The sequence below is a fragment of the Vairimorpha necatrix genome, chromosome 5, assembly GCF_036630325.1.
Source record: "Vairimorpha necatrix chromosome 5, complete sequence".
NCBI lineage: Eukaryota > Fungi > Microsporidia > Nosematidae > Vairimorpha > Vairimorpha necatrix.
The window spans coordinates 418037-434223 of NC_088820.1; the positions used below are offsets into that span (position 1 = coordinate 418037).

The window sequence follows — 16187 nt, forward strand, 5'->3', positions numbered from 1 at the left end:
TTCACCATAGTTGCAAGAAATAAAATAATAATTTTTATATCCATTTATAAATTTTTGTTCAGGTTTTATAAAAAAATATAAATATTTAAGAACGTTTGTAGCATTTGAGCAAAAAACCCCGGATGAAATGATTTTTTCGCCAAATGCAATAGATTTTATAAATTAAACGCGACCGTCACCAATGATTTAAAGATTGTACGAATCTTTACAATTAAAAAATAAAAACACTCGCTCAACGAGGTTAGAAAAAACTTTTTTAGAAAATCTAAACCATAAATATACATATAACCTTAAAATTCATTTTAAAAAGTCATATAAAATCCTCAAACTCACTATATTCGATAAAGTATTTACAAATATAGCCGTCAAAGTACTCATATAATAAAAGTAGTTTGTTTGCAACTAAAATATACTATTTACACCAGGAATGTAATTAAATAAAAAAGATGCTTTGTTTTGGAAATTATTCGATGTTTTCTATACAAACAACATCAAAATTAATAAAAAAATAGTTGATATCTTGTAAAATAATTCCTATGCTTTCTATAGAAATCTTAAATTTTTTTTTTGATTTAAATGAAATTGGAAAATATTCTTGAGCAATTTAATAAGCTTTAAAAAGTTCCACTACAAAAAAACACTCATAGTAAACTTAATCAGTAAAAAACATAAACAAGTTTATTTAAAGAAAACCAAAAGCAATATGATATTGAAAATAACAAATTATGATTTATAAGTAATATAAACCATATATATATTAAATTTGATATCAAAAATCACTAAATTTTATTTTTCAATATTAAAAAGCCTTGTCATTTATATTTTCTTGTTTTTCCGAAGTAGGTTAAGACGTCTCATACAAATTATCGATACTTTTGTTCATAAATAATCAATTTTGAGGTAAGCCCATATAAATTTTTTTTATCTGTCGTAAAGAAGTCTCTCTTATCAATCAATCTTGGCATATCAAGCTATAAAATTGAATATCAGGATTGTCTTTGTACATAGAATTCAAAGGGTATGTTTTATTTGCGTATATCTTACTAATACTTTTCACAAAAGACACTCTTAATCAATTCTGGAATTTATTTCTTCTTAATTCCACATATTAAGTTCTCGTTTAACTCTGTCTGCTCAGTATCAAGCCCATGTCTGCTTGACATAGTTAAGTCAATTTTAATACTCTTGTCTGTATATATGTTTCCGTTCTAGATTCTAATCTGCTTTTTTATATGCGCGGGGTAAATTAGTTACTATTCCATCCCAAGTCTCTCTCTTTTATCTAAGCATTATAATACTTTTACTCGTCCCCAGTCATGGTTATATGCTTCGTTGACATATTTTAAACTTCCTTATGTTTTTATATTTACTTGATATGTTCTTCTCTTATTCCCATACGATGTTTGTTTTGTTTATTTTACCCTTTTTTTTTATTATGGGTATCACTACAAATCTCGTTAAACTAGTTCTCTTCTCTCAAATGTTTCTTTTCACTCTTCTTATTCTCCCTATTCCCAAATATCTCAAACATTTTATCATCAATTCCCTTTGTAATTCCAAATCTTTCACTCCTCTTCTCCATCTTTTATATGTAATTTTCACCATGATATTAATTATGTTTATAGACGCTCTCTTAAAATTAACTAGATTTCATTCTTATGACTTAGTTTACCACACAGAGAGGAATTTATACTTAACCGGCTTTACTCTCTACTTAGGTATGATTTTTAAGATATTTGTAAATATGCTTAATACTCTGTATAAAGAAGAAGAATCAGTTAAGATTTTAAAGAAGCAGATTTCTAATAATCAGACATTTGTAGATAGTATGATAAATAAAGATGAAGTTATAAGAGATCTTAAGAAGACGATAGTGAGTAATGAGATAATGATTAAACAGTTGAAGAATAATCAAGGGGAGTATAATGCCTTATCTGAGAAGTATAATGAGTTATTAATGAAGATCAAACGAGAGAACAAGAAATCAAAATAAAATAAATGAAGAAAATATGTATCATCATAGTTTATAAAATATGTATTTATATTAGCATATTAATACGGCATAATTTAAATCTGCATAATTTAAATCCGCATAATTTAAATCCGCATAATTTAAATATGCATATAAAAATTAATACGGCATAATTTTATATGCATATGAAAATTAATAATGCATAATTTAAATCTGATTAATTTAAATCCGCATAATTTAAATATGCATATAAAAATTAATAATGCATAATTTATTTAATCTATATAATTTGCAGAAATTATTAGAGTCGGCTTAGCTAACTACCCTATACAACAACATAAAATAAAACAGAGCATAAAAAGTCGTTTAGGACAAAAGCCAAAATAGTCGACATTAAAAATTCATCACTATGGCTTAAAGTAAGTAGTACTAATACCAGGACTGAAAGTAAGTTATGTGCCCTGCAAGACTATAATCTATTTAATGTGTTATTAGCCCCCATTGCACTAAATCAGCAAAGACCGTGGATTATCTAGCTACAAAGTGCGAAAAAATGCTAGGACACGATTATATGAGAAGGCCTAATGAAGTAGTAAAATGCATCCACCTACTATGTGAAAAATATAAACTACATTAAGAATATAATAATTGAATACATTTACAATCTGCATATTATAGTAGAATATGACCAATTCTCCAACAATCAGTTTCGCTCTTTTCAAAACACACTATCAATACTATAATACAAGATATTTACATTAGTACATATGTATATACAATATAATGGTGTCTTTATGTTAGGCAACCATTTTACGCTAGTCAATACTATAATACAAGAAAATATATCCCCTCTTTTTTCTTATGTCTAGACACAGAGATATTTACAATATCTTCACTCTCAAAAATAATCTCAAAATATCAAAAGATGTTCTTTCTTTACTATCCTCCACTGACATAAATCTCCATGACTTAGTCTCAGAATACAAACAGGCCTCTAAAGGCCTGTTTGTCGACATACAAATCTTAAAGAATATTCTCAGTAAGAAGTGTACACTAGTACAATATAAATATGAATATATTCCACTTATACACCAGTATAAGTATTTAAGAAGACAGTATACAAATATAACAAGTATATCAGAGTTGACTAGTAAACAGTCATGGATATTTGGGTATATTTATATTAATAAAGAGAATAAGAAAGTAATAGAAGATTCTTCAGGAGTTATAAAAGTAGAAGGGTGTGAATATAAAGACAAGTTTATATATTTACAAGGTAAGAAAGAAAATGGGATATTTATTACAGTACAAAATAAGATAGACATGAATTTAAAAGACAATCATAACATAATAGAGTATAAAATCAAAGACATAAAAGATATAAAAGATAATATAACTATTACAAGAGATAATAATAATAATCTTACATGTATAAATCTTAATAATAATCTTACATGTAGAGATGATAATAATCTTACTAGAGATAATAATAATCTTACTAGAGATAATGTTATTATAAATCTTAATAATAATATTCATTATATTAATAATGATATTCCTGTAATATTCACTCTGAATAATTTAAAGGTCTCTGTCTACAATAAGACAGTACTAAATGACACTAGACATATTCCTGTATACTTAGATAATAAGAATTATAACTTCGATTCAGGAGTGAATTTATTCTATAAGGAAGATTATGACATATTTATAGTGATGAGTGATACTAAGAATTATATAAGGGAATATAAAGGGACAATATTCATAATGTTAGAAAAGAGAAGTAAATTAGAGATCAATACATCTATAAAAATTACAGAAATTTGAAAAATTTGATATATTAATTTGAACAAACAAAATCTGAATAAATTAATATAAAAAATTTAATTTAACATTTACTATATACATTATATATATGTTACATTATATTACATTATATACATTATATTACATTATATATATATGTTACATTACATTTTATATTACTTATTTTTATTTTAGGTTATAGTCGCCTCTTGTTGTTGTTTATGTCTTTGATTTCACTTGTATCTTCTTCTTCTTCTTGTGGTTCTTCTTTTACTGGTCTCTCTTTCTTACTCTCTATCTCTTCTATCTTCTCCCTTATATCTTCATATATTATCTCTCTCTTCTTACATATTCCTTCTACATCTCTCAATATCTTCAGTGCTTGTTCATATTCCTCTAAGAATTCATATGCACTAGACATACTCATATATAATTCTATATATTCATTATCTTCTACTTTACACTTTTTATATAAACTTTCAGTCTCTATAAAATCCCTTATAGCATCTCTGAATTCATTATTTAGTAGACTTATTTCCCCTAGTAAGAAATATGTCTTACTTAGATTATATTCATCTTTTAAGATACTGAAAGAAGATCTACATATTTCAAGGAGAGACCAAGCATTTTCCAAGTCATCTTCGTAGATTTCTCTTTTTTTTAGATCAAAACCAGAATGAATATTCTTGATTTCTTCTATAAAGAACTGGTTACAGTTCTTTATAAGACAATTGGCATAATTTAGATATAAATAAGGGACAGTCTCGTCGTCGGGGTTTATATTATCCAGGAGAGAAGTGTAGATATTTATAGCTTCCTCGAAGTTACCCTGGGCAGTGTACTGGTAAGCAGTGGGTATATCTTCATAGTAGTCTTCTAAATTTAGCATAAACAAAAAAGAAAGGGGGTTTAAAAATATAAATATGTATAGATTTAATAAAAAAGTGAGGTGGATTTAATAAATATGTATGGTGGATTTAGTTTATGCACTATGTTTTTGCATAAACAAGAAAATAGTCTCTTACTATAATATTGCATAAATCTTAATATTGCATAAACAAGATGACAGTCTTGTACTATAATAATGCATAAAAATCTAGTACTATAATATTGCATATAGATCTTGTACTATAATATTATTTAAACTTCAAGAAGTTGAAGTATGTCTGTCTCTCCATATTCTACATAATATTTCCACCCTAGTCCCACTACCAAATCATTGTCTTCTTTATTTATATAAATATAATTATCTCTCTTTAGAATATTAAGATATTCTTTATTGATTTCATTATATTGACTTATTAATTTATCATGACTTATTTCTCCTTCTTCTAATAATATAAGAACAAATATAATAATTAATTTATTATTATAATTATAAATCTCTTTTTTAGATCTTAAGAAGTACTTGTCACTTTTTAAGGGGTCTATTAGATTATTCTTCTCTATTCCTAGTAGTTCTAGTCCTAGTAGTCTTATATTCTCTTTAGTGTATTCTACTAGACTGAGTATGTCTTGATTCTGCATTTTAAAAATGTCTTTAAGTTCTTGTTTCTTTGTAAGAATATTTCTACTGTGATTGTACATGAGCAAGCGAACGAAGCCCCCGTAATTATTCTGCATAAAAATGAGGGGTGAAATAAAATTAAGATTATAATAGATTTAAATTATGCTATATTAGATTTATTTTAATATTATAGATTATGCTAGATCTAAATAGATCTAATATTATAAATTATGCTATACTATAAATTATGCTATATTATGCTAAAATATTATAAATTATAAAATATTTTATAGATTATTTACGCATGAATGTGCCTCGCTTGAGATGAAAGATCTTCTCAAATATAAAGTAGAATTCTTCTACTTTATATTTCTCTTTTCTCACTATCTCACTCACTTCACTCTTCTTCACTGTCTCTTTCTCTGCCAGTCTACTCACTCCTTCTATTTCTCTACTCATTTCTACACAGTACAAGTTACTGAATATTTCTACTATCTCATTCTCTTTTATAAACTTGTAAATATCTTCCATTTCTAGTCCCGAGATATCTTTGATATCTCGGAGAGAGAAGACAAGCTTCTCTCTTAATAAATTAAGAAGATTAATATTCTTATAATCAAGACAATCATCTTCATAGTATCCTTTTAAAACACCATCTTCAAATAAGTCACTATTACTTAAAATAAGATTACTTATATGATTAAGATTATTTGAAATTATTTCTTGTCTTATTTTTTGTAATGGCTTATCATAAAACTTATCTTTTAAAATATATCGCCCTTTATGATAAAATGTCATCTTCTGGAGACTCATCTTAATTTCTTCACTTTGACCTGGGAATAAAATCAAGAGATCTGAGTAATTTACTACTACTCTATTTCTAATACATCTTTCTATCTTATCAGATATAATAGATATAATACTATTAGATATAATACTATTAGATATAATATTATTAGAAGTAATACTATTAGATATAATACTATACTTATTATTATTAGAAGTAATACTATACTTATTATTATTATATGTAATATTATTAGATATAATACTCTCTTGATCTATCATTTTAATCTTGTAATTAATATTCCGCTTTCTATGTTCTACTTCTTCTCGACTCTCAACTTTCCTGAACTGTAAACTCGTCTTACTCTCTTCCCTGTCTGGGAACTTACTACTAAACTTAAACACTGTACTGATCTTATAAACACACTCTTCTGTACTCTGTAAAAGATACAGAGACGAGAAAGAACAAACACCATGGGAATATAAAGTCATAGTATCAGATTTACTTCTAAGAAGAGGGAGAGTGTAATCTACTTCTAGATACTTACTAGAAGACTTAAGTCTAAAAGTAAGTGGAGAAGGAAGAGGGAGTTTGAGAATATTAAGATTTGAGTTTAGTAAACGAATTTGGAACTCCCTTTTAATTTTCACAAGGGAGATAAAAAAAAACTAAGATAAAATATCTTACATTACAATGTATAATAGACATAAGATCAAATATTATAAACTTATCAGAATAGATGTCACATCACAAGAAAATATACAGCAAGTAAAAAAAGATAAGTTTTAAAAGTATGATGTCCTTGCGAACGAACTGGGCTTAATATATGAATTCAGAAAAATCCATACGTAATCACTTAATACGGCATAGTGACTAAGTTTCACAAGACTTAGTAGAATTGTACATCTAGAAAGCATCTCTCTGGACTACCAGAGCCGATGTGGAAAGAACTAGAAGGTTCCTACAATACAAATATTTTAAAGCGGAATAAAACTAGAAATATAAACTACTTTAAGAATAAGAGAATTTTTAATTCTGTATAAGTGAGAGATAGGGAGAAACCTTACATAGTGACCAGAAGAATATAATGTATAATATAATATAGTGTTAGTATTAGTAATTAATATGTGTGCCTTTATACATGTTACTGTGGAAAAATACAATCTAAAGCCGACAAAAAAACTCAAGAGTCACGTAGCAGATTAATTGGGCACAACAGACTAGATACTGTAGTATAGAACAGAAATATATAAAATTTATTTAAGCCCGTCAAACTTAAGAAAGTAGTATATGTATAATGTCACTAATGTGTGGCTTAAATGTAACATTATAATCCAATAAACATGGGATTTAGTAAAATATACTATGGAATTCACTGAATAAGACTTAATATACCAACATGGGCCGGGGCGTCATACCCAAGAAGATCTTGTAACTGATTTTTATAGATGATTAGACTGAAATGTAGACATAAGATGCTATATATAAAATTTATTATCTAAAATATTATAAGGGTAGATATGGATCTCTTATAGACTACAGTTGAATTATGATATTGTATAACTTGGGAGTAGGCGCAGAATGCTGAATTTTAATAACTCATGTTTATTACTTAACTCATGTATATACTTAACTCATGTTTATACTTAACTCGTGTATATATTTGAATATTTATGACGAAGTATGGAAAATGTCTAGTATGGCACTATTATAGCATATATCTGAAACATATCTAGTATGTTTTTAATATGATAAAATGAGGGGTTATTTCATTGGTGCATTCTTAAAATGTTCTATTCTATGTATAACATAGTTCTAAAAATGTAAATAAATTTTATCTAGACATACACACAAATTTCATCTAGACATACACAGAAATTCCATCTACATATATTCATACTATATATCACTCGGCTTCTTACCAAACATCCATGTCTTGTCACTAATACTCCCTCTATCTTCTACTAAACTATGAGATCTCTTCCTCTGTGTACTCTTCTTCTTACTCTTATCTATCCCTGTAAAACAATCTCTTATCAATTTATATTCTATATACAAATTATTAGTACAAAACTCACTAATCCTTTCTCCACTATGTTCATCAGACTTACAACTCTTCTTAATATTAAAATCTTCATTCAAATCTATTTTATTCTTCTTAAAATTTTTTTTCTCATAATCTCCACCTAAGTCATAAATAGATTTCCATATCCTAAAAATCTCAAATAACTCATTATCTTTATACACATTTTTCTTTATATAATTCTTCCCTACTAAATTATACAAATATTCTGGTATATTATAAATCTCATTATTAATATGTACCATATTCTTATATAAAAAATTAAAATTTTTATAAAAATTTGAAAATTCTATAATTTGAAATATTTTACCTGTATTCATATTATACTTAAATTCTTCTAATAATAAATATCTTATATCATAATATCTATACATACCATATATAAAATAATTCATTTTAATCATCTTATTTTCTATTTCAAAAACAGGATTATATAATAATATCTTAAAATATGATTCAGAATCTTTAATATTCCTTAAATTTGTCATATAAAACAAGATATCTTGTTTTGAAACTTTTTTTTCATCAGAATTACTTATTATTTCTGTAACTACTTTTGAAGCAGATTTGGTTTGATTAGTAAAAGAGAAGAATATGAATGATTCATTGTCTATTTCTATAATACATTGGGATTTTAAGATGGCTAATGCTTCGTTTTCCATTTTTTTATTGTCAACTTTTATCCAGCCATTTAGTAGCACTGCTACCCAGACATCTTCAAGATCGGAATAAAAAAAACATAAGTGAGTTATACCTTTTTTAAAGCAGTAGAAACCTCTTGGATATCTTTTAGAGATATTTTGAGTATTTTGTAGAATAAATGAAATTTCATTTGGTACAGAATCGTCCTTCATAAGTGTGTAGATTTTTATTTTTTAAAAAAAAAGATATAAAAAAAAAAACAAATGTGAGATCAAATTATAAAGTCAATATTTTATATAGTCAATATTTTATATAGTTGTATATTTAAATTAGTAGTATGTTACATATTAGTAGTATGCTATATTTAGTAGTATGTTACATATTAAATGTATGTTATAAATTAAATGTATGTTTTATATTTAGTATTATGTTATATTTAGTATTATGTTACATATTAAAAGTATGTTACATATTAAATGTATGTTATAAATTAGTTGTGGTACAAACAAACATTGAAAAAATTTCGACATATTTTAGACCAAATTTATATATTATGAAAACATATTGGAAAACATATTTTAATTTTTATGAAATCATATTATAAATAATAGTTCCACCTGTTAAATCTCAATATGACAAATTAATCAATTTTTAGAAATTTGATTGATTAGTTTTATAAGGAGATGAACTAAATTGAGTACCAAAAAAATATGATCAGTTATCTGTCAAAAATCAAAAAGACTTAAAAATATATAAACCCTCATAAATTAAGTAGAACGAAAGATCTAGTAAACAAGAAGCCTATTAATACAATAAGTTTAAACTTTAAGATATTAAATCTTTAAAATGCTTCGTCTTTTTTTAGTTTTAAATTAAAACATGTCTTTATTATTTTTTTATAATTATTTTTTATTTATTGACTAAATATATTTCTTATTATCTCACTACTATGATATTTCTTAATACTTTCTATTCTGCTTTTATACGAGTTATCTATCACTGTCTTACTATCTTTACTTACCAATATTATTCCTCCTAAAAACTCTTCTACTTTCTTAATCTCCACATTTCCTAACATTTTCCTTACTATCTTTTTATCTTCTTCTTTACACAGTACAAAATATTCTCCTCCTATTTTACTTACAGTTTCTTTTATTAATTCTTCTGTAAGTTTCTCTTCTTTTATTTTTTCTTCTAGTAGACTAAATATCTCATTTATTATTTCATTCTTCTTTTTTACATATTCTAAGTTGTACTTGTTAATTATATTTGATTCTTCTTTAAATTTTCTTATTTCTTCTTGTTTCTGGTTATAAAAAAGATCTTTTTCCATTTTGTCAAGTTCTTGGGTTATTATAAGAGCTTTTTCTGTATTATATTCTTGTATAGATCTTATTTCTATTTCTTTGACTTTTTCTTCTGCTTCGTGTTTTATGAAAGTGATCATTCTTTCAATATCTTTATTAGGCAATTTCTCCATATTATTAGAAGGGTAGTTTAAAATATTATTTATTATATAATGTAATATATATATAAATATTATTTAATATAATAAAATAAGATTGTGTTTATTTCTAATACTAAACATAAAATAAGATTTACTGTAAAACTAATACTAAATATAAAATAAGATTTACTATAAAACTAATACTAAATATATATAAGATTTAATGTACTAAATATAATATTCATTATGTAGTAGATTTATTAAACTTCCTTGACTATTTGTACTACATCACTATCTTCAAGTACATGATCTTTTCCTACTTTCTGTGGCACATGTTTCACACTCTTCCCCCAAACAAGAGCATATTTAAACTTCTTAATTATCTCCCTATGTATCGCATTACAGAAATCTTCCATTCTTCTTTTTTTACTCTTTAAAATCACTGGTTCCTCATAATCAATAGACTGCCCTTTTGGCTTAGGGTAAATTCTAACTAAATCTAAATATTCCCAGGCTTTCTTAAGGAAGACATCAAAATTCCACTTTAAATTTGCGCATATTGGCACAGCATGCGGGATCCTATAAATTATATCTAATTCTTCTACACTTATAGCGTCTATCTTGTTTAAGACATAAATACATGGGACATATTTCCTATTTCCTTCTATAGTGTCTATTAAGTCATCAATAGTACACTTCTCATTAGTAATGACTTCAGCATTGCTCATTCTAAATTCTTGTAAGACACTTTTCACTGTATTGTAATCTAAATGATCTCCTTTTAACATCAAGCCGCCTCTGTCTGCTCTACTGATTTTTATCTTAGGCGGGAGTTTATTAAGTCTTATTCCGAAAGATTCTAATTCTTTCTCTATTAATCTTTTATGAGTAAGAGGCTTCAAGACATCAAGGCATATTACTAGTAGAGAACAAGTTCTAGCTACTCCTAGTACTTGTCTACCTCTTCCTTTACCATCTTTGGCTCCTTCTATAATACCAGGTAGATCTAATATTTGTATCTTGGCTCCATTATAAGTTATTACTCCAGGGATAGCAGTCAGGGTAGTAAATTCATATTCTGCTACTTCACTGTGGATTCCAGTCAACTGAGACATCAAAGTAGACTTTCCTACACTGGGGAAGCCTATAAAACCAATACGGGCTATACCCGTCTTGGAGACATCAAAGCCGGCTTCGCCGCCCCCAGATCTGGGGGCGGTGATCAAATCTCTTCTAAGTTTGGCTATTTTGGCCTTAAGAATACCAATGTGATTATTTGTGGCTTTGTTCTTCTGTGTCCTGGCTATTTCATTTTCTATTTCTTTGATTTTTTCAAGTGTATTCATTTTAAAACTAGAAGGGGGTAAAGCACTTCTAATTTATTCTAAAAAAAATGGTATTAATTAAGAGCAAATTAAAAAAAAATTCTTTAATTTATATTTAATTATTGTAAAATATAATAAATATTTAATTGTAAAATTTTATAAATTATCATTGTAGAATTTTAAAAATTCTTCATTGTAGAATTAACTATGTGTGTTCAATTTTAAAATATTTCATTGTTCAATTTAAATTGATGTTATTCTATAATACATTTTTAAATAAAAATCTGGTCCCGCCGAGATTCGAACTCGGATTATTGGATTCAAAGTCCAAGGTGATGACCATTACACTACGGGACCATGAAAACACAAATAAAAAAAATTATATTAATATTACAATATTATATTTACTTTTATAATATAAAACAAATATTACACTGTAAATATAATATATTTAAATAATATTTCTTTTTTATTATTAGTTATACTTCCCTTGAGTATATTCCTCATATGTGTATGTCTCAAACATTTCACTATATCTCATTCCTTTAAGAGGATCCTCCTCTGGATTACTCGCTGTCTTAATTCTGATTTCTTTATCATATGAATATTTCTTACATTCTTGCTTTAGTCTTTCTTTAAGTCCTTGTATTTGACTAAATCCCCCTGTTAGAAATATCTCATTTATGTCTCTGTACTTCTCTAAAATATTCTCTAATATCTCCCCCAGGCCCATCTGGTCACTGCCTATTAAACTCGGCTCAAATAATACTTCAGTCACTCTTAATAAATCAATATTCACTAGAATATTCTCTGTGTGCTTATTACTCACTAAATCATAGACTGTAGATTTACTACTAATATAATTCTTATCATATAAACTTATTATTTCTAAGAGACTGTCTCTCTCATTTATAAGCTTCTCATCTATATTCGTATTCTCACATTTCTTAATCTTCTTTTTATATTCAATCTCTTCCTTTGTAAGCTCCCCTGTCTTCAAAAGAAGACCAAATTCATAAGTCTTTCTATTTGTGGAATCTTTCCTTACTTTCTCTCTTAACTCTAATTCTCTAATAATATGCTCATATCTCTTCTTCTTCTTATTTAGAAAAGAAGGGAGATCTGTGATCTTCTCATATTCTTCTTCATTCTCTTTAATTTTATTATCTAATCTTCTTAATATTTTCAATATCTTATTATTGTACTGGTAGAGTCTAATTTTTAACATACCGGGCATGACTTTCTTTTCTAATGGAAAATTAGATTGGTCATTTAATTTTATAATTTCATCTCCAATTTTTTCTAAATCTTCATTTTCAAGAGTTTCGTCTAAATTTGTTTGTTCATCATTTAAATTTGTTTGTTCATCTAAATTTGTACTATCATTTATTTCTTCTAAATTATTGTCTAATTCGTCAGATGATTCATATTTAGGCCTTTTTATATTCTTCTTTTTATTCATATTCTTTAATCTCTCTACTAATCTACTCTTCATTACACTATCTTCTTTGATTTCTTCATAAGCTTCATTTATACACACACTATCACTAAAATCTTGTAATTTTAATCTTTCTATAATCTCAAATACTTCCTTGTCATAATCTAAAGGACATTTTAAATATTTCATTATATTCATATAATTCTTATTATATTCCTTAAATTTATATTTGATTATATTCGTCAAATACATAAGGGCGAATTTCCCTCCATAATTAATTTTATATACATCTAATACTTCTTCTTTTTTTATAATGTAGACATAACTTGCAGAGTGACCTAAAGAAATAATAATTCGTCTTTGATTATCTGTATAATTTATATTATACAAATAGGAGTAGACTGCGTCTACTCCTATTTGGATTTTATTAAAATGATACACTTCAAAAAGAAATCTAATTAAATCTAATTTTGTAGGACTGTAAATCGCATCTGTGATTATTAAATTATTACACTTCTTGACTTCTAAATATTCTAAGGCTTGATCAATATTCTCTTCTAAAACATGGAAGCCGGAGATCATGTCAAAAGTAAAAGGAGTGTACTTGTTCTTAGTCCGGATACTATCAAACTTCAAGCCTTCTGTGTCCTTGTAGAAACAATTCAGGAATTTAATCCCGACTCCGCTTCCTAAATATCCTGCCTTGAATTCATAAGTCCCATTGTCAATGACTATCGTGTCAGACTTCTTGAACTGAGCAGTGTAAACTTTGTAAGAATTTTGTAGATCTAATTTTCTCATAGGAGGGGTCAAAGAAAAATGTGACAATATTTTACACAATTTTGCACATTTGTATTAATGACAATATTTTTAACAATTTTGCACACTTGTATTTATGAACATATTTTTAACAATTTTGTGTTTTACGAATTTGTATTTTACAAATTTGCACATTTGTATTTAACATATTTAATCATTTTACTCTATCTTAAGTCATAAAGATCCCATATAAATATGTACATTAATATTTGACTTTTTTCTTTTCTATGGTAGTTTCTTCTTTTTATACGGGGAATCATATTTGTTAATAAACACTGTCTTATTAATAATTCGTCCTTCTATCTCTTCTCTTATCACATTTTTATACACTTCTCCATTCTTAATAAACTCCCCATACATTTTATTATATTCTTCAATCTTACTTCTAATTTCTTCTTCTATTTTTAACAATGAAGGATACGCATACTTTCTAAACTTCTCTTCTCTATTTAACTGAAAACTACTCTTAAAAAGTCTCTTCGGGTCACTGGCAATCTTCTCAAATTCATTCATACTTTCTAACAAATTGTATCTTTTTTCTATTAAATTATTAATTTCTAAAAAAGTATCTTTTTTTTCTTCTAAATCCTTAATTCTATTTTTTAAATTTAAAATGCCTGCGTCATTTTTTTCATAAAATTCATCTTTCATGCCGAATAAAATTAATAAATCTTTTAAGATATTTGCATGATTTTTATAAATTTCATCGAGTTGTCTTTTGTATTCTTCTTCTAAGAAAAGTAATCTGTTTTTTAAATAAAAAATATATTCATCTGATAAAGAATTAGAAAATTCTTTAACTTTATATTCGTCTGATAATATTTTATTATTGGTAAAATCATCTGATAATATTTTATTATTTGCAGATTCATCTTTTAATATTTTATTAGGTTGATTTTCTTTACTTGTATATTCATCAATTGATGGTTTAAATAGTTCATTTTCTTCGATATTATTTTCAGATGGCTTTGGTATAAAAAGTAAGTTTTCTTCACTTTTAAATCCACTTGAAATTGATTTATTAAGTAAATCTTCTTTGCCTATAATTTGTATCTTTAAATTTTTAATTTCTTCTTCACGATGTTTACATAATGTCGTGTACTCATAATATTTCTCTTCTATTATACTGATCTTGTCAGTATAAGAAATTTCATCTTTCTTATTTAATCTCTTTTTTAGGTTTTTTATGATTTTTATCATTTCAAATCTTTTTTTTTCTTTTTTAGATTTTTCTTCTTTAAGTTGTTCATGCAATTTTTTTATATTTATAAGATAATTTTGAGAAATTTGTTTGTCTGGACAAACAAATTCCTCTTGATAAATTTCATTATGCAAAATATAAATTTTACTAATCCACAAATCTATTTCTTTTTCTAAATTTTTCTCCATAATTTTGATTTTATTATTTTCATTACATAAATATTCATATTTTAAATATAAATTTGTAAATTCTTGTACTTCTAAATATTTTATATTTAGATTTTTACTTTTTATTTTTATTTCTGTTTCTATTTCTTTACATTTTAAGATTAAGTTTTCTTGTTCTTTTTTTGATATTTTAATTTGTTCCTCAATAAATTTGGTTATTTTGGTGTATTTGTCAGAAAAGTAAATGTTTGGGTTTATTGAAATTTTATCCATAGGAATAAGTGTGCTATTTATTTTATGTAGTTTATAAAGTTGTGTATTTATAATATTTATGAATGTATTCATTTATGGGCAAGAAAATAAAAAATTAATTTTTTTGTTGAATTATATTTTGCTTAATTTTTTATGCTGTTTTTATCTTTTATTTTATTTTGTTTGCTTTATTTATGCAGTTTTTATTTTAAATTATATTTGTTTATGCTGACTTAAATTTTATTTATGCAGTTTTTGTTTTTATAAATGTTTATTTGTAATATTTACTGTATATGTTTATCATGTTCTGATTTATTCCTTCTATTTCTTTGTCATAATCCACTATCTCATAAATTATCATATGCTTTATCAAATAATAAACATCATACAAGAATTTCTTTACATTTCTAGTTTGTTTATGCAAAAAAATGCACTTGTAGGCAGAAGGAAAAATAAGTGCACTGATTTTATAATCCTTATATGTATCAAAACACCCGAAATATGTACTATTTGTAGTCTTAAGCATATTATTAAGAATGTCTATTGACCCAAAACTGACTATTATTAAGTCCATGTAAGACATTTTATCTTCGTAGTCAGGAAATGTCTTTTTAAAAACCAAGTCGTCTTTCTCATTGAGAATAATGACTAAGTCCATAAAGGGATATTAAAATAAACAAAATATATTTACTTAATAAAACTTGATAGGTTAATTATGTTAATAAATATTTATCTTATAAA

General features: G+C 25.7%; 9 protein-coding genes and 1 non-coding gene across 10 annotated transcripts; 2 read left to right on the forward strand and 8 right to left on the reverse strand.

Annotated features, from left to right (window-relative positions):
- Positions 1 to 1435: 1435 nt before the first annotated feature.
- Positions 1436 to 1993, forward strand: VNE69_05048 (reticulum transmembrane protein YET-like; the record flags this gene model as incomplete). The annotated part of the gene is made up of 1 exon (XM_065473526.1): positions 1436 to 1993. The coding sequence occupies one exon, from the start codon at positions 1436 to 1438 to the stop codon at positions 1991 to 1993; it is 558 nt and encodes a 185-aa protein (XP_065329598.1).
- An 840-nt stretch (positions 1994 to 2833) lies between these two features.
- VNE69_05049 (DNA polymerase alpha/epsilon-like protein) lies at positions 2834 to 3799 on the forward strand (the record flags this gene model as incomplete). Its single annotated transcript, XM_065473527.1, has 1 exon — positions 2834 to 3799. The coding sequence occupies one exon, from the start codon at positions 2834 to 2836 to the stop codon at positions 3797 to 3799; it is 966 nt and encodes a 321-aa protein (XP_065329599.1).
- Positions 3800 to 3974: 175 nt separating this feature from the next.
- On the reverse strand, positions 3975 to 4667 carry VNE69_05050 (G-protein-signaling modulator 2; the record flags this gene model as incomplete). Its single annotated transcript, XM_065473528.1, has 1 exon — positions 3975 to 4667. The coding sequence occupies one exon, from the start codon at positions 4665 to 4667 to the stop codon at positions 3975 to 3977; it is 693 nt and encodes a 230-aa protein (XP_065329600.1).
- A 251-nt stretch (positions 4668 to 4918) lies between these two features.
- VNE69_05051 (segregation and condensation protein B) lies at positions 4919 to 5401 on the reverse strand (the record flags this gene model as incomplete). The annotated part of the gene is made up of 1 exon (XM_065473529.1): positions 4919 to 5401. The coding sequence occupies one exon, from the start codon at positions 5399 to 5401 to the stop codon at positions 4919 to 4921; it is 483 nt and encodes a 160-aa protein (XP_065329601.1).
- A 4309-nt stretch (positions 5402 to 9710) lies between these two features.
- VNE69_05052 (V-type proton ATPase subunit E 1 (VMA4)) lies at positions 9711 to 10277 on the reverse strand (the record flags this gene model as incomplete). The annotated part of the gene is made up of 1 exon (XM_065473530.1): positions 9711 to 10277. One exon carries the CDS (start codon positions 10275 to 10277, stop codon positions 9711 to 9713), a length of 567 nt encoding a protein of 188 aa, XP_065329602.1.
- A 227-nt stretch (positions 10278 to 10504) lies between these two features.
- Positions 10505 to 11590, reverse strand: VNE69_05053 (ribosome-interacting GTPase 1 (DRG1); the record flags this gene model as incomplete). The annotated part of the gene is made up of 1 exon (XM_065473531.1): positions 10505 to 11590. One exon carries the CDS (start codon positions 11588 to 11590, stop codon positions 10505 to 10507), a length of 1086 nt encoding a protein of 361 aa, XP_065329603.1.
- A 264-nt stretch (positions 11591 to 11854) lies between these two features.
- VNE69_05902 lies at positions 11855 to 11926 on the reverse strand. Its single transcript has one exon. It is a non-coding gene; the product is annotated as a tRNA-Gln (tRNA).
- A 118-nt stretch (positions 11927 to 12044) lies between these two features.
- VNE69_05054 (actin related protein 5 (ACTR5)) lies at positions 12045 to 13808 on the reverse strand (the record flags this gene model as incomplete). Its single annotated transcript, XM_065473532.1, has 1 exon — positions 12045 to 13808. The coding sequence occupies one exon, from the start codon at positions 13806 to 13808 to the stop codon at positions 12045 to 12047; it is 1764 nt and encodes a 587-aa protein (XP_065329604.1).
- Positions 13809 to 14051: 243 nt separating this feature from the next.
- Positions 14052 to 15539, reverse strand: VNE69_05055 (protein regulator of cytokinesis 1 (Prc1); the record flags this gene model as incomplete). The annotated part of the gene is made up of 1 exon (XM_065473533.1): positions 14052 to 15539. The coding sequence occupies one exon, from the start codon at positions 15537 to 15539 to the stop codon at positions 14052 to 14054; it is 1488 nt and encodes a 495-aa protein (XP_065329605.1).
- Positions 15540 to 15717: 178 nt separating this feature from the next.
- Positions 15718 to 16104, reverse strand: VNE69_05056 (trafficking protein particle complex subunit 2 (TRAPPC2); the record flags this gene model as incomplete). The annotated part of the gene is made up of 1 exon (XM_065473534.1): positions 15718 to 16104. One exon carries the CDS (start codon positions 16102 to 16104, stop codon positions 15718 to 15720), a length of 387 nt encoding a protein of 128 aa, XP_065329606.1.
- Between the last annotated feature and the right edge of the window lie 83 nt (positions 16105 to 16187).